Source organism: Simochromis diagramma, unplaced genomic scaffold (assembly GCF_900408965.1).
Source record: "Simochromis diagramma unplaced genomic scaffold, fSimDia1.1 OVJJ01000822.1, whole genome shotgun sequence".
Taxonomy (NCBI): Eukaryota; Metazoa; Chordata; class Actinopteri; order Cichliformes; family Cichlidae; genus Simochromis; species Simochromis diagramma.
Genome location: NW_024387520.1, coordinates 4077946 through 4102664, shown reverse-complemented (window position 1 = coordinate 4102664; position 24719 = coordinate 4077946). Strand labels below are relative to the sequence as shown.

The 24719-nt window shown below is 40.2% G+C and overlaps 1 protein-coding gene across 1 annotated transcript in view; it reads left to right on the top strand.

Annotated features, from left to right (window-relative positions):
* Positions 1-16266, top strand: part of fam172a (family with sequence similarity 172 member A) — a 158156-nt gene extending 141890 nt beyond the window's left edge. Inside the window, exon 11 of the mRNA XM_040019660.1 lies at positions 14570-16266. Coding sequence (XP_039875594.1) covers positions 14570-14727 — 158 coding nt within the window. The 3' untranslated portion in view covers positions 14728-16266. The remainder of the gene's footprint in view (positions 1-14569) is intronic.
* Positions 16267-24719: the final 8453 nt, after the last annotated feature.

Here is a 24719-nt window from a genome sequence, read left to right as displayed (position 1 = left end):
GGGTTGTAGTGGATATGATTAGTTGGGGGTGAGTGAGGTGGGAGGGGGTTGTAAAAAGTGAAATCATATCACTTAGCAGCTGAGTGCAGATAAAGCTGTGTTTGAACTGGGAGGCATAAATTATACATTGTAAACACAGCATTGGGAGACCATGGCTCGTTTAAATTATGGCAGAGGGTAGATTTTCTCCTCTTTCTTCCTTCCCACACTTCTGTCTCTGCCTCTCTCACTCACAGTTTTCTTCCCTTTGCTCTCTGCGTGCAGTCCTGCTGACTTTTCTACCTCATGTTTTTTCTTAAACACCTGCCTTAACAAGCAACTTCATCTTACACCTAATGCATACTCAGTCAAATTATTTTTTTAATGCTTGCGGCGTTCAGGCAAGGCATTTTCTTCTGATTTTTCTACTACAAGTTTTGTATTTTTATTTGCTGTTTAAATACAGTTTGAATGTGACCTTTGGTCCTTTGGTTATCGAGAAGAGCATTCCACAGGTCATGGGTGGAAGACAAAACAGTGTAAGCAGCCTAGCGAAGCTCACTGTGATGATCAATGTTCCCCTCTTGCATAGTTCAAGTCGGGCGCCTGTTTTGTTTTTTTTAAAGGTGCCTCTGTACCTTCTGAAAAGTGCAAGGTTATTGATCAGTTTATTCTATTTGTCATTGACTGCTCTGGAACATCTCTCTACTCTAAAGTCAATAGTGGAGGATTGAGAGGGTGAGTGCCTCCCCTGACCTGGCCTCTCTCAATCTCTAACTTTGTCTCATCCACTATTACCCCCACACACACACACCCACAGACACACACACACACACACACACACACGTAGAGTGACACCCAAAAAAACACACACAAACACAAAATGAATCACTCTCTCTGCCCATTGTACCACACCTCTGATCCCAGCTGCAATTTTGATTAATCTTGAAGTGCCACAAGGTCAGGACAGGATTGTGTGTATATTTGGTGTTGGCTGATGCTGTCAGATAAAGATCTAAAGCTCTGCTGAGGTTGGTGCTCTGTTTCTTTTCTGTGTATGTCTTTGTGTACACAAAGAAAGGGTGTGCACCCACCCTCCCTGTGCCAGGGTGGATGTTGATGTCTCCTGTGAAGGAGATTGTGGCCCGTCTGAAGGAGGGCTCAGTGTTCCTGCCTGGTTCTAGTAGACACTGCTCAGGTTCTCTCTGTTTGTGCGTATGTGTTTGTCAAGTATGAGAACCATTGGGGCATTTTAGACCAGGGCTGTTAAACAGAATACCCAGGTCACAGAAATAATCCCATAAGGTGAGAGAGGATGTGACATCAGTAATACAACAAGCTTTTCTAATTAATATCAACAGCATTATTGGGCTCTAATCTCTCATTACACTCTGATTAAAAGTAATGTAATGTAAATATTAGAAATACCTGCAAGATCCACAGTGAATACACAATTGCACACATTGCTTTATAAATAGTGTGATACAGATGCTATGTTTTGTCTGTTTCTGAAGCATGACAACGCTTTCCCTGCACAAATACATGGATTTCATCAAAATGACTAAGGAGGCTGGATTACATGAAGCAGTCCCATACGGAAAAGAAATAGTAAAAACTTATATGTGATTACTCATGAAAGTGGCCACTTTCATGAGTAAATCATATAAGGCTTACATGATTTACTCATGAAAGTGGCCACTTTCTCATTACTTTCATACATTGTTTTAGTAAGTATCCAAAACATACAAGTTTCATTATATAATTTTTCAAGGGATCTTATATCTGTTTTCACACTTATATGCTTTTCATACGAGTTTCACACAAGACAGATACAAACTTTATAAGATTTATATATATCTTTTCCATATGGGGTGTTCTGGTCTGGTCTGAGTACAGCGTCAAAGTTTTATTGGATGGGTTTTTTATCAGACTTGTATTAAAGTCAATTCCGTGTTGGAATAACATTAATATTCTTAGATACATAATGTGATTCTGTGTCCATTATAAGGTGAGTGGAAGATTTGAATATGTCTAGTATTCCAAGTGTAATCGTGTACTTCTCTATGTCTTTGCCGTTGTGCGTAACCATTAAAGGTTTACTGTGTATATTTCCTTTATTTTGGGGTTATGAATTAGCATAGCTTAGTTCCTCAGTGCTTATCAGTGTGGCTTCGTTTTAGGACTTAGTTGATTTCTGAAGACCAGACTGGGGGCTACAACCCCTCGCGTCTCCACGGAGCGAGAGGAGATAATTATTCTCTTTTTGACTCATACATTTCAATGAAAAATGCATACAGCTGGGACTAGAAGCAGCTTATCAAAAGGTTAACTCTTCCCCACAGTTGTCTGTGTCTGCATAGGGGAGCATTTCTGACGACAGTGGCAGCATCGTCCAATGCTGCCACTTTGTGTTTTCCTGCTGTTTTGTTTGGATGTTTTCAACATTGCTATGACCCGCCAGTGGCCCGGTGCTTTGTTTTCCCAAAGTTAACTTTCAATCAAGAAACAAGCCAGCTGTTGTTTGTGTTGTGTTCTGTACATCATTTCTTAAGCAGCCATCTGAGTGCAGCAAAGTGATTCTGACATGAATACATATGAGTTCTTAGTTATTTTGTGTTATCAACATTCAATGTATCTAATCAAACAGTGACATTACATGCAAACCAGTTTTCCTGTTTTGTTAATTATAGATTTTACACAATTTTTGACAGCCAACATGATGTCAGAGCAGGAACACTTTTCTTGCCAAACATAGTACGTGCAATGCACTGTGTGTAGTATGCATATCATTGTGCTTGATAGCTCTTTAGATCATCTCATTGAGATTCAGAAATCTTTTGCCTTTTCACCTCCACATACACTGTATTCCCACATACACTTCTGTCACTCATTCATTCACACACACATACACATAGACACTTCAGGCCTTATGGGGAAGGAGTGCTGCCTGGGAAAGTGATAGCAAGAGAGAAGAAGCTCTAGAGAGTGAGTTATCTCTTTAGATGTCATTGAGGGGTGCCTCTTTTCTCTCCCTCTCCTTCCCTCTATCATTTTCCTTTTTCTTCCTTTCTGCTTGTCTCCCTCACTCTCTTGTTCCCACTTGCTCTCTCAAATCATGCCTCCAGTGGTATTCAGACAGTCCAAGGACAAACTCGAGATATGCTGGGAGCAATGGACTGTCCGTCAGTTTGTGTTTATACATGTTTGTGTGTGTGTGTGTGTGTGTGTATGCGAGAAAGAGAGTAGTTGATGTTGAGTCTTTGAAGCTGTTCTTCCCCTGTCCTAACAGGCTAGAGTTTCGTCCCTTTGCATTTAACCTCACGATGCTACATTCAGGGGTTAAATCCTCACAGGCAGGCATAAAACACTCCCTGGGTTGTGGACACACATAACAAGACATTTCAATATTTAAAATTCACCTAGAGTGCCAAGAGCTGCACAGCTTGCTATTGTCGAGGTCATGCCCTTACATTTCAGAACTGTTATATTTATTTCATTTTATATTTATTGACTTGTCAAGGTGACTGTCATGGAATAAAAAGACCATTTACATAAAAACTGCAACAATTGTGTTTTTGTTTTATTATGTATATTTTTTAATTATTCCATATCAAAGCTGAACTCCAATGTAATGTGGTAGTTGGCTTGTCTGACTAAGGTTACGTCCACACTAGTCCGGATAGATTTGAAAACGGCGTTTTCGTCTGAAAACGCTCCGCGTCCACACTAGCGTTTTCAGTCGTTTTCACAGAGTCGTGCGTCCACACTGAAACGGATGAAAACACTTACGTTCCAGTCCTGTGCATGCGCAAAAGCGAGTGAGAATTAAAGAATTTGAAGAAAAGCTATCTGGAGCATGTACAAACTGGTATTCATCTTTTTTAGGGCAGTCAAAATTGAGAGCAATCAAAACAACCGCTGTATAATGCACTCCGCTATCTTTGTTTATTTGGTCACATGACTGCATCACATGACTAAAATACGTCATCGTTTTAGAAAGTCTGCGTTTTCGTGTGTCCAAACTGCGACGGGACAGCTGCATTTTGAAATGTATGCGTTTTCGAGAGTTTTTAAAACGCTATGTTTTTCCTTGAGGAAAGCGCCGTCTCAGTGTGGACGAGAGGTCAAAACGGAGAGAAAACGATGCATTTTCAAAAGAAAACGCATTAGTGTGGACGTAGCCTAAAGCACTGTCAAACAGGCCAACCCAGTCTGCGACCCTGAAAAATGCATACAAATAAACACCCACACCTTCACACAAAGTCAACCAGTTGCATGACCTATTGCCTCATGCCACACACATACTCTCAAAAAATCTCTGCCGGAGACAGACTTCTCTCTCTACGTGTGTGTGACGCGGTAACTCGACGCTCTCAGACAAACAGGGGAAATCCTCTTTGTCTTGCCATGTCCATCACTGGCCATCTCACTATCCCGATGTATGTGGATGTCTGAAAACCCTCCCCCCGGCCTCCCCAGTCAGGCTCCAAGACCAATAGATTTATCCAACACGCTTCCACAAACACATGCACAGGCCCCCTTGGCTCCAGGCATGTTCCCCTGACGCAGGGACACACAGACAGGAAGTTTGAGGAGAGGTTTGTGACAGTTTAGTTCTCTTAGAACACTTCAGGTTTGACCCTCTCTTGACCAGGCGGCTTCCTTCTCCTCCATCTCTCCGTAAACAACCACATCCCTGCAACTAAAAGCGTGCTGGCTCACTAAGTGTAATAACATCATTCATGTTTTGATGTGGGGCGGAACGTTTTAGTGAGCAAGGGAGGCCGTGTGGCGAGCGAAAATGTGTGTGCCTTTCCTTTTCTGTGTTTTCTCTGATTGCAGAGATGACAGATCTTTGTCATGAAGAAAAGCAAGTTAACCTGTCACCTTTGCCAGTCTTCTCCACCCACTATTTAGCCACTGTGTGTCTTTAAAACGTGAACACACACATGCACTAACACAGCACGCACACACGTTTGCACTGATCTTGCTGAGTGTGTGTCAGCTCTATTAGCACATTCCCAGATAGAGCCAGCGTCTTCTTATCTGTGGTGACCCATTAATTACACTTTGTTCCATTAAGTGATCTATTTCAGACCTGCCCCACCCTCAACACCCACTCTCTGCTATCTCCACCTCTGGCCTGCTCCTCCCCCACCTGAACTCTCTGCTCTCTTTTTGTCTAATCCTTCGCAGAATACACACACGCATACATACACACGCACACTTTTCTCTAAGTGTCGCCAAGCATGGAATCACAAAGTCAAGTGACAAGTACTTCTATGCTTGTGTCGCATGTGTTTGAGGCAAAAACGTGAAAAAAGAGGTTCGTAGACAACTCTTGGTTGCAGGATTTCAACGTTGCATTTCTCTTACACTAGACTCTTAGACCAAATTAGAAATCAGTCTAGTGTTCATATGTTCCACAGCAGTTTTCTCACTTTTTTGCCCTCTACTCACTTTATTGATCGCCTTCTCTAACCCAGCTCTGTTTTGTATGTGTAAAAGTTACCAGTATAACTAACTCTTGAGCGTACATAAATATGATATATATGCCATATGTCACATGAATTTGAATTTTTGTCTTTGTACATGCCAGTAGGTTTGTATTTTGAGTTGTGTAGTTCTGATATCTATTTTTACATGTATATTCCCACTGCACCTGGGAGATGCTAAATAGAAGTGTTCAGTCAAGTGTTGGTAGAAGGCCACAATGAAAATCTGGCCGCAAAATGTGCCTTCAGTTCAGTATGGTTTAAGTGGAAATGTAAAATTGGAGCAGCTACACTAGTTGGATCATTTGCACTTCTGAGCATTACATAGAATGATACTGGTGATATACAGTGTCCTATAGGATCAAGTATAATCCTGTGCAACATAATTTAAATGTCACAGTTTAAAAGTGTATCTTCTCTGAATAATTGTATTATATAACTTTACTTTACTCTAATGTAAGCTTAAAAGTCTAGATTTATAGTATTAATTATATTTTCCCCACAGCAGGAACTTACTGTCACTTTAAAACAACACAAAGCTCTTTTGTTTGATTCAAGTCTGGTGATACATTTGGACAGGTCATGCTTTTTTTAACTTCTTTTTTCATTATAAAGTCTGCTGTGATTTTGGCAGTATGGTTTGGACCATCATCATATACTGGAATTTTCTTCTCCTGTCAAGCCTGCGGGGACTGAGTCATCATGTTAGCCAGTATTTTTGTGTATCAGCAGGTATTTATAGTGGCATGGCATCTAAAAACTTAATCTATCCCAACGCCTTTTGCACTCATGCATCCTGATATCATCACACTTACACCTCCATGCTTTCACTGTCAGGGCTATGCATTCACGCCAAACATGTTGGACCCCAACATTGTATTATATAACTTTACTTTACTCTAATGTAAGCTTAAAAGTGTAGATTTATAATATTGTTGGACCCCAACATGTTTGGCCACTTAAATTGATCTTGAGCTGGACAAAGAATGTGCACATTTTCATTAGGCTTATTTTCATCTTCTTTAGCAAAGTTTGTTCTGACAGTTTCTAGCTGATAATAACAACCTTTTTTTAAAAAAACATAATCCATATAGTTTTATGTAGTGCAATGCTTTGCACATTGTAAGCTGTCATATGACCCCAGGGGCAAGTCTGATGGTCCATTTTTCATGACTAAATAGTGTTGGTTTGCTATGGTTGGCATCCCTTGAAGAGGATATCCATAGCAGCTCTGATTAGCGATAGTTAAGTAGTTATGTACCTCTTGATTAATGTTGCTACCTTGTTTTGACTTTTTAATGGCTTGTTTTTATTTTTCTTTTATGACCACAGATCTTCCTATATCCTTTTTCCATCTGGTACAAGTCTCACAATGAAATTTTAAAATTACTCGAGCAGTTCTTTTCCATGTGGGGGCCTGATGCAAACAAGTACTTAAACTGAGCTCACAGGTTGAAAATTGTTGAATTTATATGTTCATGGAATTTGTCCAATAAGAAATCAAATATGTGTTCAACTTGTGTGTCAGTGATCACAGCTGTATCCAATTTTGTTGTTTTTACTTTACAGTGTCCCTAAAGGATTTGTTTCTTATTCATAAGGGAGAATACTATTGTTAACTTAATAGCACAGTCATTTAAAAATGCTTGAGTTTTAAATTGTTTGGCTTGAAAGTAATAGTGCACAAAGGTTTTGTCATATATGTTTATATATGTATATGTGTCATTGTATATCCCACATTTGCATCCACAACACAAAGATTATTTCCATTTAAGCAAACTGCTAGTCATGGCAATTGTATCTACAAGGCACTTAATACTTTTTTATTGCCAATATTACCGATGATGTTGTGAAGAAACAAGGGATTTTTTTGTCGGTGTATCCAATGTAAGCATCAGGTGTAGTGTGATAGAAATATTTATATGATTATGTGGTTGATATAAAGAAAACAAGTGGGAGACTGCTTTACAAAGCATATTGATATATATACTGCAAATTCTCTGCTGCCAGTGTATACTGCTTTTTAGCTGGATAAAGATTATACCATGCATTGCATCAATCTTACACTAGTACTGTTAGTCCCCTTGCTAGATTCTTCTATAGACCTTAGGCAACATGTGTTGTGAATGAGAATTGTATGAAGGTGTGTGCGATCACCATAGCCTTGTATGAATGGGGGTTCTCACACTCAAGGCTGTCTATTCTGAGACCACAGATTCTGAATGCGCCCTGTCTTTCTTACAGGTGCAAAGGGGGCCTCTCTTAGCCCTGTCCTCCTTCAACTCTTTTGTGACTGAGTGATGTGTGTATTTCTAATATCGTAGATGTGTTGGTGTGAGTGTGTGTTTCTCTATGCCTGGTGTTGTCTTGGAAGTGCAAGAGAGGTTTGTGCAGCAGATTTTACTGCAATAAAGTGGACTATAGGTGTTTGTGTATTTATGTGAATGAGGAGTGAATGAAATGTAGCGAAGTAGTAAGTTTGCAGTCTGGCATTTAGCATATTCTCTTGTGCGCATGCTCTAACCCCACTCCATCTTTTCCATCCTGTCTGGCCAAAGTTGCCTGGCCTAACCTACCCTTGGCAAGGCATTGTGTGTGTCAGTGTGTGTGTGTGTGTGTCAGTGTGTGTGTGTGTGTGTCAGTGTGTGTGTGTGTGTGTGTGTGTGTGTGTGTGTGTGTGTGTGTGTGTCCGTGCTTCGTCCCATTTGAGTTGCACATATATGCATGCGTGTAGTGCCTCCACTAATGCACAGTCTTTGTGGGGGCCTCTCTTTTCAGCCATGCTGCTTTTGAGACACGTTGTGCCTGGGCATAGAAACAAAAGCTCTCCATTGCCCCTCAATAGGCCAAAAACAAAACCGTGTCAGGCGAGCTAGCAGCCCCCGAGTGTTTGCCATTTAAGTCCCAACCAATGGTGGCGGAGATGGAACAAAGGGGCCGGACAGGGACGGAGGCCTGCACTGTTTACAGTGTTAATGTCTGGGTGGCACTCCCAACAAGGCCCTTCCATAAACATACATGTGCATGTACACTCGGTCTTTTTCTCTTTTTTTATGTGTGTGTGTGTGTGTGTGTGTGTTTATGTCACATATTCACACTGAATCAACAGGTACATGTGCAGACCTTATACTATGTTGTAAAATTCACACACAAAAATGGAATTAAACTTGGACATGTCATACGGGCATAAGAAAATTTGTGTATCCAACTGATAATTTTGACATTTTTTTTATTACCCAACTAGGCATTTACAAATTTATGCAATTCTTAGTGTTTTAATAATTAGAGAACAGAAGGTTCAGACTATACTGTCAAAACTAGTTCATATATTTTAAATAGCTTTGTCACTGACTATACTAATTTTCTTCTTGCTTTGTCACCATAAATAAATTAGCAAGCCAACTCTTCCAAATAGCATGCAAATGATGCCCCCAATTCACATATGTTTAAAGTTTTAAATGTTTTATGATAATTTTGTGGTTCATTAATTTCATTTGTGAATTTAATTGAATGATTTTATTCTACATCTTACCAATTGTTTCTGTAAGAGCTAACTGTTGAGCTAGCTTTTTTTTCACATTAAACTTGTAAACTTGAGTGCAGTATTTAGATAGATAGATAGATAGATAGAAAAGGTGCATACAAAATGTTGATTAAAGCGACACGCAGATGGCTAAGCACATATTCCAAAATATCTCAACCCTTTTAAGCAGAGATGAGTAAAACAACTGACATTGAGAGGTGCTGTAGAGGCAAAGGATTATTCAGGCTTCGATTTTTACTGAAGAAGAGTCAGGAGAGTCTGACACTGGTATCAAATAGCCTGCACAGTCCTTGGACCAGGGTTATCTTGTAAATACTCTGCTCCAAGTCCATAAAAGCAAGGGTCCTTTATGACGGCCAAGGCCACTCATTCACATTAAAATAAAAAAAGCACTCAGTGCAATCTCAGTGTCTCGGTAGGGTGGAAACATAACAGGCTGGAGGGATTAACAAAATGAGAAGTAAGTAATAAAAAAATACAGAATTTCACCGTCTTTTGTGCAGTCTTTGTTGTCACAAGTTCCACTCTCCATATGAACTACTTGAATTCAAAGTAGCTTATGTGTGGTCATGATTTCAACCAGTTAATGTGATATCCTCCGCTCACTGTGTTTTCACTCGGTTTTGTTTCTCTATGTCTCTCTTCTGTTTGCATTTTATTCTAAGTAAATACAGAGCCCCCTCAGCGGCCCCTGTAGGTACTGATTCAGGTTTCTCATCTCTGGATGTGTAATGAGTTCTGCCTTGTTTTTGTCTAACAACAACACACAATAATAAGCAAAGTAATTAAAAGCAGTATGAGAGAGACGGGGGCTGGGCAGACCCCACTTACCAACAAGCATTAAAAATGAATTTAAGTCAAGAAGCAACAGTGGTATTACTGATTTGATGAAATGAGTTCTGTTTTTTAGTATTTTTGTCTTGATGTTTCTGTTTCTGCTCCGATCAAGCTGATTTTTATTTGAAGACACACAGTGTAGAAAAAGTCTGATTATTCCTGGGTTTGTTGTCTTCATCCTAAATGGAGATTAGGGAATAGTGGCAGGGAATGGGTGGGAGAGTAAAATTTAATTTAATACATTTTTTGACTGAAAACATAGTCTTCATGTTTTGTTACAGAGGACAGAGCTGCTCTGGTGGTGTTGCAGACCACCTGTCACCTGCCCGGGCTCTCTTTGACCTCGTCTCCTGTGGCAACATGTCACACCCCCTTTACAGACAGCCATGTGGGACGAAATGACATTCTTGACCTTTAGGCATGTTGGCAAGCAAAGTGACAACAAGCATAGCTGACTGTATGTCAGTTATGTGCACTGCATGTGGACAACCAGACACACGCAAACACACAGTGCCAGCGCACACTGCGTACGTAGTCTCGGAAGATCATCTAATATCAGAGAGCGTCAGGGACAGAAATCCGATCGTCTGACAACCAGGATACAGATAGCGATTCTCCTCCGCTGATCCATGCAACAGATAGTTTCCACAAACAGCTGCCTGACTAAGGTTACAACCAACCCAGGCCCGCACCACAGTGCACTGCTCTACCTCACATCGAGATAAAACAAAAGCTTAGGTTACCTGTCAATAGGAAATTGATAAGATAATACACTGTTTGTGGGGTTTTTTTTGATGAAAACGTTGACAAGAGGAAATGAGAAAATGTTTGCTTCAGCGTGAAATAATATCATGTATATTAGTCTTGTTAGGTTTTCTGTTTTTTTTAAAATATTTTCTTCCGTGATTATATCGTTGTTCATCTCCTTTTTTTAATTGAAGCTCATTAAATGTTTAACCCAAATGTCAGCATATTTGATTAAGCAGTCATAATTGTTTAAAGAAATTCAATTCTCACAAAGAAAAGTATCATCACTTTACATTCCCCCTGCCTCAAAGTACTCTTAATAATTTGAATATGGATTTATATTATAAGTGAGGCAAAGAGATATGCCCCCTTCACATCAGTGTAATTACGAATCACAAAAAAAAGAGTTTGATTCAAATAAAATAGGCCATTTGTACACAAGCAATTAACTGCTGCGGCTTTAAATAATGTAGCCCAGATGGAACCTAATTATAGTCGGCATGCTTTGATTTGCACTTCCTGTTGGAGTATCACTCGGGGCGTCACTTTGGCTTTTCAGTCACCTAGCGTTTGTTTTGAAATTTGTGACAATCAGAGCCGATTACCATTTGTAACAGCATGCAGCGTTTGGTACGCAGGGAAGAAAGCATGGCCCATAGCTATGGAGGAATTTCCTTGTTTTCAGCTCAAAAATCTCCTCCTCTGTTCCCTTACCTCACTGCACACAAATGATAACAACTGTGTGCGTGAGTATACGTGTGTGTTTGTGCCCGCATGTGTGTATGTGTGTGTTCCATCCATGAGTAGACACTTACAATTGATGAATGTGTTTATGTGTGTGTGGCAGCATCTTGTAGCAGCGCAGAGTCAGAGGGAGATCAAACAGTCAGTCAATTACCTTGAGAGGGCTCCAGTGGCTGTGACAGAGAAGAGGAGGCCAAATATCCAGGATCAAATACTCTTCTCTGTCTGTCACATAATGAGGCAGCTTCACCAGGCTCAAACAACACACAGAATGGTCAAACACAGGGCACTGGTCAGGCGCTACATTGAAACTGCTCCATGACTGGAGCACGGAGCACATAAGGGAGCTCTCAGCACAGGACATGTTTCTGTACCGGCTCTTTGCTGCCTTAGAGTGAAACAGGGAAACAGTGAAACATCGTCGTGTGTATGCGTTGCCTTACCTGTAGGTCATCATTACGTGCAATATTAATCTAAGTTTGTTTGTTTTTTCCTCCAGTGTAATTATAAACACTGTTAAAACTAAAGACAATTTTCTGTATTCCCCGTGACGATACCCAGTGTCGTGGAGCTCGACAGCATCATTATTGAAACGGCAATGAATGAAACCGTTATTGCATTTAAAACAAACTTTATTAGGCTAATGTCATTACTGTAAACTTGTTAAAATCTGTACATGCAACTTAATTGTTTCACAAGTACGAAACAGCTACACAGTGTACTTTAGTTTAAATACAGGATACAAGTTACAGTTAAAAAGGGTGAGCTCTTTGTCCATTGTACGCTGTTTTGCCAATACATAAAATCACTTCTTCATAAAGGAAAAAAAACAGTCTGCTTATCAGCTAATTGGCTGTTTATGGGTTTCCTTTACCCACAAGATACAGCCAGATGACACCATCGATTTCCACAATTTTTAAAAGATATTACTTTGATTTGTGGTGTAGCTGACATAACTCTCGCTTGTCTTCTTCTTCTCCCTCTGTCTCTGCCTCTCTTCGCCTGGTCACTGGGGTTCCTCCTCTAAATCAGTGGTCACATCTCAGTTATGACAACATCCATTAGGTTCAACACGCTTTGGCTATTAAAGGAGGAATGGATGGAAGTTTTAAAGGCCTGTTTAAGTCTACATGAGAGTGGGTTTATATCTGTGTGTGTGTGCGAAGGTTGTCTGGGGGAGAGGATTTTATTTCAAAGCTTCTACCATATAGAAGGGGTGGAGCTTAACGCCAGAGTCACTGAAGGGCCACGGGCTTATTTGCATATCGGCACAGAGACACCCCCCTGGTGACCCTGAACTGCGATGGGATAGGGTGGAGACGCTGGCGGCATTCTGGAGTTCACCGCTAGTTCAAGATGAACTGGAAAGTGCTGCGGCATTGATCGCTTCTGCAGAAAAAAGAAAAGAGACAAAACAGAAGTAAAAATACAAGTGAGAGAGAGAACAATGAGACAGGGAGAATAGAAGAGGTGGAATAAAAAGATCACAGTGCCTCAAATTAGATATAAATGATAGATTAGAGGTGTGAGAGGGCTGTGTCTTTGTTTCCAGGGATAGGTGTTATGATGAGCCCTACACAGGTAGTGGAGTCACCGGGAGTGCTGGGTTATTGACTACCATGATTGCCAGGCCAGTAAATTTGACCCAAGGCACTGACTGCCATCTGCTTGCTATATGGCGTGCCGTGCAAACCCCTGTCTCAGAATGATCGAGAACCCCCTTATATACTCGTACGCGCAAATTACACACACACAAACATACCACTGGTACCTGGAACCCAAATTCCCTCTCAGCCCAAAACCCTATACCTGCGTACAATCATACACATAAACACACACACATGCACACACACCATCTCCATTAATGCTTCCAGGCAAGGGTCAATCTAATAAACATGGGGTCAGTGCAGTGGTCATCAGAGGGCTGTCTATGGTGTGAGAGCCTTTAAGTTGCTTCCTAATTGTATCCCGGCGGCCTTCTAGTCTAGCTTTTTATAGCTGATACGATGTGCACTGTGGGGAGAGGAGGAAGCCAGGATGGAAAGTGAAAGACACTGAGAAAAGGAACCGAGGTAAAAAGGTATGTCTGTATATTGTAGAGATTCGATTCATTGAGAAGGGCTGTGGTTATCGACTTTTCTCTCCTGGGACCGTCTTTTTTTTTTTTTTCAAGCAGCTCTAAATCATTAACTGCCTTTTTGTTTTTTAAATGCTCCCAGGAAAATTACAGGAAGTCATTGTAATATTGTTTTGAACAAATGCAAGTCCCTAAGAAGAAAAGGCTGCAGATGCAGAGGTGAAAATAAAGATTCACAAAAGAAAGCTGATTACAGCCACTCTTGATTTCCTCCATTCCTCTGTGTGCAAACATGTCTGAGATCCATCTATCAAAGTATGAAACTCTTAGTTTTATCTAATAACAGGCATCGGGTGAACTGCAGGACACCATTTTTCAGGTTGAGTTGCAGTCAGACACTAACCAGAGGTGGCACAAACAAACCATTCCGTGTTACAACTAACTTGTTAGTTCTAGCTCAACTGGATGGCACAGCCAAGGTGTTCTGCCATCAAGTTGAGCTATCAAACTAAAAGGCTGGGCTGTGACACCCAAACCCTAAGGAACCTGACGCGCATGTACCAGATTTCAAGCTCCAGCGTGACCCCAACTTGGGAACTTGCTAACCTGGAGAAGGTCAGAGGGAAACCCTGCACTTCTGCCTCCCCCCGTCACTGCCAGACCACCTGATATGTTCACTAGTTATCGCTCTCCAACTTCTGTCTGGCCTTTTCTCAATTAGTCCTTTGGAACGAATGACTACCGCTCCACTGGTTTCACTTAGTGCACCCATTGTGTATATATCTAGTTTTGTTGGAAGGACCTCTTTCCATCTCCTTGGTTGTGCAGCGCTGTTGATTATCAGGTATCCGCTTGAATAACATATTAAGGCTATCCCATTGGGCTAACAGGTCATAGGCTGCCATCGTTCTCACACATAAGGGTTTAGGTCTGCACGGAGCATTGTGGGAGTTTGTGAATCTTACGAGACTAAAGATCTTATGTAATAGTGTCCGTTTCTTTTCACTTATTACGTTGCCATGGTAAGTATATAGAATGCAGAGCTTTAATTTAAATTATATTAGCAGCGATCATGTGTTTCCTTTCATATAACATTACAGTCAGTAAATATCTTGGTATGCACTTGTGCTTATCTTTTCCACGCAGGCACAGAGAGGCATGAGCTGACTTCCTGGATGAGTTTCGACTCTATCTTCAGGTTCTTCAGTGAGTTCCATGCAAAAGAAGGCGAGGAGGCAGAGGAGACCGCCAACTCTGTTACCACACGCAGTGGCTCCCACAAAAACAAGCACCAAGATTTGTAGAGAACCATCAACAGTGACTCGAAACAAGAGGAGATTTGGGGAGAGCGCAGAGGTTAAAGTGCAGAAAAGGTCCTCTGATATTTTTTTTAATTTTCTCTCTCTTCCTCTGTAACCTCCTACCAGATTTCCTTCCCCACTGTTTTCCCCGAGTGTCATTTCTTCCTCCCAGCCCTTCCTGACTCTGCACACGCATAGCCTTCTTGTTGTAAGAGACAAGAGTACAGGGTCACTGTGTATACATCACAATAACGTTTTGCATTACTTCTGGTTGAGTGCAACTGTCAAAGCAATATGGGCCTGAGTGTTAGCGCTTCCCGTGGGCTGTGGCCTGGCTGCGGGTACGGGCCACAGCAGCAGAGATTAAGGTTGACAGGCGCTGTGCACAATGCGCTGTGGTGCACCTCTAATTGTCCTGACATCAGCCTGAACTGAGCTAATGCCCCGCCTGCCCTCCAGTCTGCACCGCTCAGTCTCCTCTCCATCATCCCCCCTGGTCCTAAAGCCTGGACCACTCACCCTGAAATTAGCTCATGCCGTGTGGTACATTGTGGTAAGTTTGGTATCATTTCAGCTTTTTAAATCCTGTACCGACCGCAAGTATTTTTTTTAATAAGAGTGAATACTCTTAACTCATTTGTTTAACAGCAGTTGTTTTGATTGCTTCATGATTATTGTTTGACTCATTCACACACACATAATCAAAAAAAAACTTTTAAACCTCATTTTTCTCATTCAGATTTGTGAGTGTGATTCTAAGCTGTTTGTTTTTTCTTTTCTTTTTTTTTTGGAATTGCAGTTATTATAATAAGAGAGACTTTTCGTAATTTCTGAAATTTGAAGGCAGTGTCTCATACAGACACTATGACTATGATTTTATTTTTAATATTAAGCCAATATTTTCTCAGCGCATGTAAGTGAGTAAGTGTTTACTTTAGTGTATCTATGAGTTTGATTTGCAAAAGTGTGGAGAGCTTATTTCTCTGGTTATTATAAATATATATACTTTTTCCTTTTTTTCCAGTTTGATATCCTTGAAATTGATGTCTGTGGCTGATTGGATGTGATGAAACAAATAAAACAAACACAACCTGTTCTGAATATGGAAAATTCAGGACACTGAGCATATTTAAAATCATTTAAAGTCAGGCATCAAAATGGGTTCGTGAGATATCTCATTTTAACGGGAGCCAGAAGTCAGCTCACAACACTCATAAAGCCTCAATATATTGCCTTACACATGTCATGAAATCCAAGATTTCAATATTATTCTAAGCCGGAATGATATTTCCTTAGATGTTGGAGAAATGTAACATATCAGTTTTTTTCCTCGCACCAAAGTACTCTTCTTGTGTACTTAGAAGTGACAAAGTCAGCTCCCTGCTCAGCTGCACATAATCTGACTGCGTGTCTTAAACATGATCTTTTTTTCCATAAAGCTGGTATGTTTTATAAAGCACTCAAGGCTTAATGGAGTGCATTTCTAATGTGTCATGGCATTAGTAAACCCCCAAATTGCATACTAAATCATATGATACCTTAGACACACATTCTCAAACATTCCTACCCTTTTCTATCCTTTTTTAAAACAGTTTCCATTGTTAAACTTCCGCACTGAACACTGAAATCCTGCCTTTTCTGCCCACTGTGTGTATGGTTGAAGGCTTTTGTGGATTATCTTTCTGCTGTAATGAGACAAGTGCGGCTGATGGTTGCAGGCCTAATTTCCTTTTAATTTGATTTAGATCTCTCCAGGTTTCAGCAAAAGAATTTGGCTTATTATTTGATTTGATGAGTTTCATTTCAAGATATCTTTGCTCATCTTTCTCCTTTTCAACTATGATCAGTTCATTTTTCACTCTACAATTTGTATATTGTTGCCTTAGGAATAAACAAGATTCTGCTCACTGTTTTTTTTTTTAATAATATCCAGCAAGCCATATGTGAAGGGAACTAAAGATGTAAGAGCAGCCTAAATCCAAAGCACAGTTTGGAAATAAAAGGGGAATATTTTCGCCAATTGTTCTTGAAGTCATTATTTTTTGCAGATGGTTTATTATTTGTTGCATTGGATTGAGAAACACGCCTATTTTGTTTAATCACAGCACAAGCTTTTTGGTTTTATGAAACTGAAAGTTTCCTGCCAGGTTTCATTTTTTTTTCTTGTATTCTGAAATAGTTTCATTCGCTTTTGATCCATTTCAGTTTTGAAGGTCTTAATTATTTTCGACGCTTCTGCAGCACAGCAATTACTGTACTTTTACATGATTTCATTGTTGTAATAACCAATTAAAACAGAGCAAATAAACTTTAAATCTTGATTTTTAAACCGTGTGCTTCTCCTTTTTTCCTTTTCTCCTTTTTCTTCTTCTTTGTTTTCTTGGAATGGACGCGCTAATCGTCCTGACTTTTTCACGGCTGGTATTGCGCACGTTACTTATTTAGAAAACCATAAGGAAAACTCCACAACGCAGACAGGCCACGACAGCTGTGAACGCGTCAAGTGATCGAGGAAAAAGTCAAGTGAAGTCACATCCGTTGTAGCAACAACTTTCCAAACGTGAAATCAATACTAACCACCAAACATGCCTCTGCTACCAAACAGTCGACCACGTGTTTTGTCAGTTTTCTAAACTGTCAAAAATATATATTTTACTATAGCTGTGCTGCTTTGTTTCTGTAGTGAAACGGGTCATAACTTTAATTGTGCATATTTTTTTTTTAAAAATCCTTAAAGGTAATGGTATTGGAGACAGAGCGTTAAACTGAGCGATACGTGTGTCAGAGGGAAAACAAACTATAAACTGTAATGCCTTTTTTTTTTTTTTTTTTTTTTTTTTTTTTTTTTTTTTTTTTGGTCGTTAATTTAGGCAAACTGAGCCCCCTCTAACTCAGCGAGGTTTTACGGCATCATTTGTTTTCACACGGTGAAACCGATCAGGTCATTAAACGCCCCCTCAATAAATCTTTAGAAATCTTTTCCATTAACCCCCGAAACAACAAGTGGAACCAGGCGAGTCCCCCTCACACAGTGTCAGAGCGCAGATTAAAGAGAGGCATTCAATCACACACACACTCGCTCTCTCTCACTCGCGCTCTCTCTCACACACACAAGTGAATTAGGCTCGACTTTCCGTCTTAAATGTGTTTAGAACTTCCTCGGGATATGTATGTAACTTCACAGCTCTGCGATATTGAAAAGGCAAAACCCCACTCTCGTGTTAGCGAGAATTTTCTGAGTTTAATTAAATAACCCGCCTTCTGTCCACAGCAGTGATGTAGTGGTATCATAAATTAGGACCTCCAGTCAGTTGTCATCAAAGGCACCCGATTAATACACGTTTGGAGGAGGGGGGTTGTATTATATTTTCGACCAAGAATTAGTGCGCCTTAAGACTTAATTGTAGACTGTTAAGTGTTTGGCTATTTTATAGATAATGCTGAAATATCGAAAGTTGCGAGAAAGTAGACAAACTTTCTCTCATTGGTCATTCACTTCCATGGGCGCCCCCATGACAACGACGATTTCTGTCTGTCAGTCTGTCTGTCTGTCTGGCGCTAGTTTACGCTTTTTAGGTGTTTCCTAAAAAAAAGGAGAATAAGTTGGACCTTGACGTTTGAAGGATTTCCAAACCAAAACCAGAAAGTCTGATTTCCTCTATCTCTTCTCTCGATAAAAGCAGGCCCAGCGTGTGAATGTATTGGTATGTCTGATTTGATTAAGCTATAAGGATTCACTTTCTCCCAGCTGGTGTCGTCAACTCGTGTAACAGACAGCTCCACACTGAATCATATCTGCAACAGGGGGAAAAAGAAATAAAAAAATAACATCAGCTGCGGAGCTTTAGGGTGAAATCTTGCCAAACGGGGGGTCTGTGCTGTAATGTCAGCTTTTTGGGGAGAAGGGGTGGGGACCATGACATTAAAAAAAAGAAAAGAAAAGAAAGAATGAAAGAAAAGTTGGGGAACCAGTGTGCTGCCACCGCCTGATATTTCAATTTTCACTTTAAGAGAGTTGTTGTCACGCTTGCTTGCTCCCGTTCCCTCTGATATGCACGCCATCCCTGCAGAAGATGAACTCTTTCCAAAGGAACCAGGCATTAGGCAAAGTTGGAATGTCACCCCTCTGACAACCCCCTTCACACACACACATACACACACACACACTCCTCCAACACTCTCCAGCGGATCACTGTCAGATCACTATTTGCATAATTATATGCTCAGCTCAGAGGAGAAAACTAACCCCCAAATTTTACGGGTCAACTAACTGCAACAATCAATGTTTTATCGGGTATACTAAGGAAAAAAAATATCTTTCACAATCATGGTAGAGGGACTCTCTTTCGCTCCATCTCGCCTCTCCTTTTATTAATTCAATTCAATTACATTATTGGCATGACTGCTTATCAGGAACAATATTTCCAATTCAGTTTCAAAAATGTAAATCCACCCCTTCCCTCTCGCCGCAAATAAGAACCTCTCTCTGCCCTCTCTCTTTCCGTCTCAGGACTTGAGTAAATATATATATATTTAATCTAAACACTGGGGGAAATTGGCTTAGACTTGAAGATGCATTCAAAGTTGTATTCCTTCACTTCCTTTCCCCCTATATTCTTTCTCAACTTTATATCACGTTTTTCCTCAGCTGATGAGGTTATTAATATAAGCCCAGTATACAAGAGCACAGAGTTCTTTGGCCGGTTTCGTTAGACGTCATTACATATTCATTGACTTGCAGAGAAACCATTTAATCCACTGGAAAACAACTCCTCTCCAATCGCCTCTCTGCTTAGGATCCTCATAAGGAGTCGCAGTCTGAAACAACACTTGGGGACAAAGACATCAAATTTCGGAAAGACTATAACCAAGATAAGGAAGGTGCATCACAGTTGTAAGGTGCAAAGTTTGGTCAGAAGTGTTGCATCAAGAGAGCTCCTAAAGTGAGCTGTTCTTAAAGGTTGAAGTCTCTCCCACCCACCATCCCCAAATAAACTGCAAATATTTATTTTTAAAAAATCCCCTTGTAAATTGAGGATCATTTGATATGTGAGATATTAGCCATATATATTTTTTATTATTATTCAGCAGTGCATATTTTAAGCAAAACGTTCCCAGAAAAAAAATTATTAACATATAACAATTTTGAGCTTAATCGACGGACGCACATATAATATTATCCAGACTGTGCTTCTACCTGTTTTGGAGTTTCTTATGAAAAAAACCCACTAATATAACCATAATGGGTGAAAATATGCAAAGCAATTCGGCTATCCCAGCAAAATTGCAATTCCCCAGGTCATTATAAGAAAATCGGGGCTTATACAGAAGTGAAAAATGCCTTTGGAGACCAAAATCACCAAGAAGCGCAGCTACCCCTAAGTACCCACAGGAATATAACACGAATATTATCGGGACATTCTCGTGGTTATTCGTTGGTATTTTATTTTCTTGGCTTTGCTGTCTGATACTTACAAGTAGCCACTACATCAGCAGCATGGCCTAATGTGTGTGTGGTGCGTTCTCGAGGATCCTGGCATATAATACTCCGATTGTGGGACAGCTGTTGGCAGAGCCGTTTTACGGTGTTCAGTCCATTTGGCTTTAATAGCAGCTTTCAGGCGGACCGCTACTCTATCCCCTCACCGCCCCCTCAATTACACCTCCTCTGATACTTTGCTGGCCTAAAGACTCCTGCAGTAAAAGAAACACCCTCTGAAATTTAATACATTTGAAGAATGGGCACTGACTTTTAAGATTTGGGGCTATACTCTCTGATGATTTCAGGAAGGCAATGTTAGGCAAGAGGCGATGATGGAGGGAGGAAAGGAAGTATAACACAGCTCACTGGCCCTCTTTAACAGGCCACTGAAGTCTTACTGGGGAAAATTGGTCATTTTGTCTTGATGAATGGCAGGCGAGATGAAGGGGCTCTAGGTGGGCCTGTGATTGGGCCTTTCTAAGAGTAAAATGCGAGTCGATATCTGATTACTTAAAAACAATGTGTATTGGCATCATAGTTTGTCAAATTATCATATGGGCAAGTGGCCGTTTTAAATTACACACGTGGGGTTTTTTTTCTAATGTGACATAATGACTCCCTCTATTTCCTCAGTGTATACACACCATAAAAGTGGAAGGAGAATTAATTTCCTGCTCACAGATCTCAGCCATGTTAATTCCCCCCCAAAAAAGTTTACTTACGATATACATTCGTTATTTCTCAACCAGCTGCCCGGTTTATCCTGATGATTTAAATCCAAAGAGTGACATTAAAGTTATAAAAGAGCAAAAAATATTTGATAATAGGCTGTAAACCACACAGACCACGAATCCTTTCTTTTTTAAATGAGTTAATCTTTTATTGAAAATTATATTTATGCCTGACTGACCTAATCTACGCGCTATCACAATAAAAGCTTTACGGAATGTGAATAACACAGTAATAACGCAATATAAAACATATTTTCGATATTTAACTGAATACGGTCAAATTTAAAAAACACATATAACTAAATATTACAAAATCTTCTCGGTAATCCACAATCACATCAAACAGATTTAAACCGTAATATAGAAACAACGCTATAATTAAATATATATAATTAAAATCGAAACTGAAGTGGTTCTGTTTAAGAAGGTAAATCACAAATAATAATAATAATAATAATAATAGTAATAAAAGGGAACAACAAAAATATCAAATATTACAGAACAATAAAACAACGAGATAACGGATCAATCAAAGGAAGATTGACTGTACACTATTTTATTGCACTTAAAGCAACGAAATAATGAGGTGTTTCCTCAATCCCGTAAAGTACAACCCTCCCGGAATCAATATCGAATTCAAGGTGGTAAGATATCGATTAGATGGCGGTTAGACAAAGGGCCGTGACTTACACTGGGAAAAAAGAGATAAATAAATAAATACAAAATAATACATAAAAAACTAAAATGTCTTTTAAGGAATTACCAAGACACATTTTCCTCCTTGAAAATACATTTCTCACATATCTCGAACGGTTATCTGACGGTGTCAAATAATCTCATTTTTCCATATGAAGTTTGGCCTGCTCAGTAAATGTTGCATATTTTAATATTTCTTAAATTAGCACAAAATAATTCAATGCAACGGAAATAGAAAATTACATGGAACATTTTCTTCATGCACATATATTTTTAAATCTTTCTGTGTGAACTAGTTTCAAAAAGAAAAAAAGTCAATCTAGACTGAAAGCTTTGACAAAAGTTATGGTGGATCAAAAGAAGCAGAAGAAGAAGAAGAAGAAGAAAGCAAACAACTATTTTTATAACTTCTACCCTAAACTTGCCGACCGTCTACTCTCTTTTGGGTTTAAATTCTCTGAGAGAGAAAAAAAGAGTGCAAGGCGATATTAAATCACACATTATAGATGAGTTTCATCATGTGGACGCAGCCCTCCGAGGATAAACACGGCAATGCGTGGGGTAAGAATAAGATCCAAGTTATTATTACTGAGGGAGCGTCCTTTCACTGGCAGCACCCTGCATCCTCATTACATCCACCCCAAAAAGAGATGAAGGTCTAAATGAAGTTATTGCCATCCAATGAACTCAAATTAGCCGGGCCACACCATGATAGACAGCTGGGAAAAGGGTAGGGGGAAGGAGGAGGAGGGGTGGGAGGTGGAAGGTGGGGGGTAGAGGGGGTGGGCTTGGAGGAAATATAGGTGCTTGGATTGGCAGGTGTATGTTTTTATGTGCATTTTGGGGTTCGCGGGGCCCCTTAAGTGAAGCTGGGTTCATTTTGAATGTGAGTGCTTAACTGAGTTAATATACTTGTGTTATTAAAGGGCCTGCAGTCACCTTGCAGCCTGCTCTGTGATGCCTAACCCCTTCTTTCTATCCCGACGGCTTAGACTCTGTTCCCATCTATTGCGTTTCTTTATCAGCCATTCAAATATAACGTTTCTCTCCCTCTCCCTCCGTCCACAATCTCTCCATCCGGTTGAATAGCTTCCTTTCTTGTCGCTAAGGTCCTCATTGTGTGTGCTACCTGAGTCAGCAGGGAGGATGAAAAGGGGGAGAGTTTGACGGAGGGAAGGGGTAGTTTGACATGCAGGGAGGGAGACAGAGGCGATGATAGGCGAGGGGGTGGGGGCTGTGAGGAGCTGAGTGAATTTACCTGTTCCTCCGGTGGCGAGCTGTGTGTGTGAGTGTGTGATAGTGAGTGTGAAGTTAACAACACAGCGGCCATCTAGACTTTATTGCTGTTTATCCCCGCAGCAAAAGCTGTCAGGGGGTGACAGATTGGCAGCATCTCTAATCAGTGCCCTCTTCCCTCTTCTTTGAGATCCCCCCTCAACTCCGACACACTTTTGATCTTTCACAAATAGACGGATAATGCATAGCCCATAATACACTTGCAGGCTAGATAAAGTCCAAGATTTCACTTTTTGTCCGAAGACAGCGAAGATTCGCGCCTTTAATTATTTAGTATTCAGTGAAATGCAATGAGCTGTCGTAAATATAAAAATATATAATAAAATAATAATAATAAAAATATGCAGAGTAGAATTGCCAACACATGCAACGTTAGTTTCAAACAATTATTAATGAGATGAACTCATAGCAAAACCTGCAATTTGCAGTTTAGATTATAAAAACAACAACAAAAAACATGCAGTGTTTTTTTTAAAAAAAAAATTCGTACGGGGTGGGATCTAAGAAATGAATCACTGCTTATTTCAGAAAAATATTATGCAAAAGAATATTTTACAGCATTGCAACGTTTTTTAATGTAAAAACTATAAAAGCGAGTGTTCTTTTTTTGAGTTCGTATGCATCAAAAACACAGTTTAAACATCTCATTCTTTGAATTTGTGAAGATGGAAGTATATTATTTTTTGTCTTGGCTAAACCTTTTTGCTGACAGTTATCATCAGTGGGGAGAAAAGCACTTCATCCAGAAATATAAGCTTGACTTAAAACTTTTATTTCCCTCTTTCTCTCTTTGTGTGTGCGTGTGTGTGTGTGCGGCTGAGCGCGCGCGTGTTCTGTTAATAATCCTCGGTATTCCTCTCAATGATAAATAAAGACTGTAAAATAAATGGGCTGAAAAAAAATATTATGATATCCAACCTCATCCCAGTCCCATGCAGGGCCCGCAGAATAGTACTGGACCTAAAGCTATATTTCACTTAGAGCCTTCAATGGGATTGGTGCTTATCTCGCCAACACAGCGCTGCTGACCTGTAGGCTGCTGCATCAGAGGTGTGTGTTTGTGTTGAGGTGTTGACCTGTCAGGGGGGACTTGTTAGGACTTTAACTCCGACTGCTGGTGGCGGTCTCCAGACATCCGGGGGTGGCATCGATTTGAAACTTGTCCTGTCTAATTTGATGATAACATCCAGCCTGCCCCGCCGCAGTACCATGGACAGCGCACTGTCTTGACCTTGCCTTGCTATCAAATTACCCCCGTCTGGGCCACAGTGGGAGTTTACTATAGGCTGAGAGAGAGAGAGAGAGAGAGAGAGAGAGAGAGAGAGAGAGAGAGAGAGAGAGAGAGAGAGAGAGAGAGAGAGAGAGAGAGAGATTTTGTTTCTTTTTTTTTTTTTACCAAAGACAAATCTTTTCTGAAGCCAGTGCTTACACTCTGTAGCACTGTGGTAGAGGATCAACATCAAGAGGATGATGACAGTTTACACTGACTACCTATGTAAACCACACACAGTGACACTTACGCACACTTTATTTTATGTTTTCTCACGGGATTCAACTTTCCCTACATTACTTCCCTCACTTTAAGACTCTATTCTTCCATTTCAAACAGGTCACATTCACCGCAATGATCCTAAACATAAAAAAGTTTTCCAGCAACTAGAAAAGGAAGTGGTGAAGTGTTTTTTCCGTTCTTTTTTTTTTAACCCCAAATAGTTGCCATGGTGAAATCTAAAATGTTCGTTTAAAAAAATGGCTGAAATTAATAAACGAGGGTGCATTCACATTGTTAT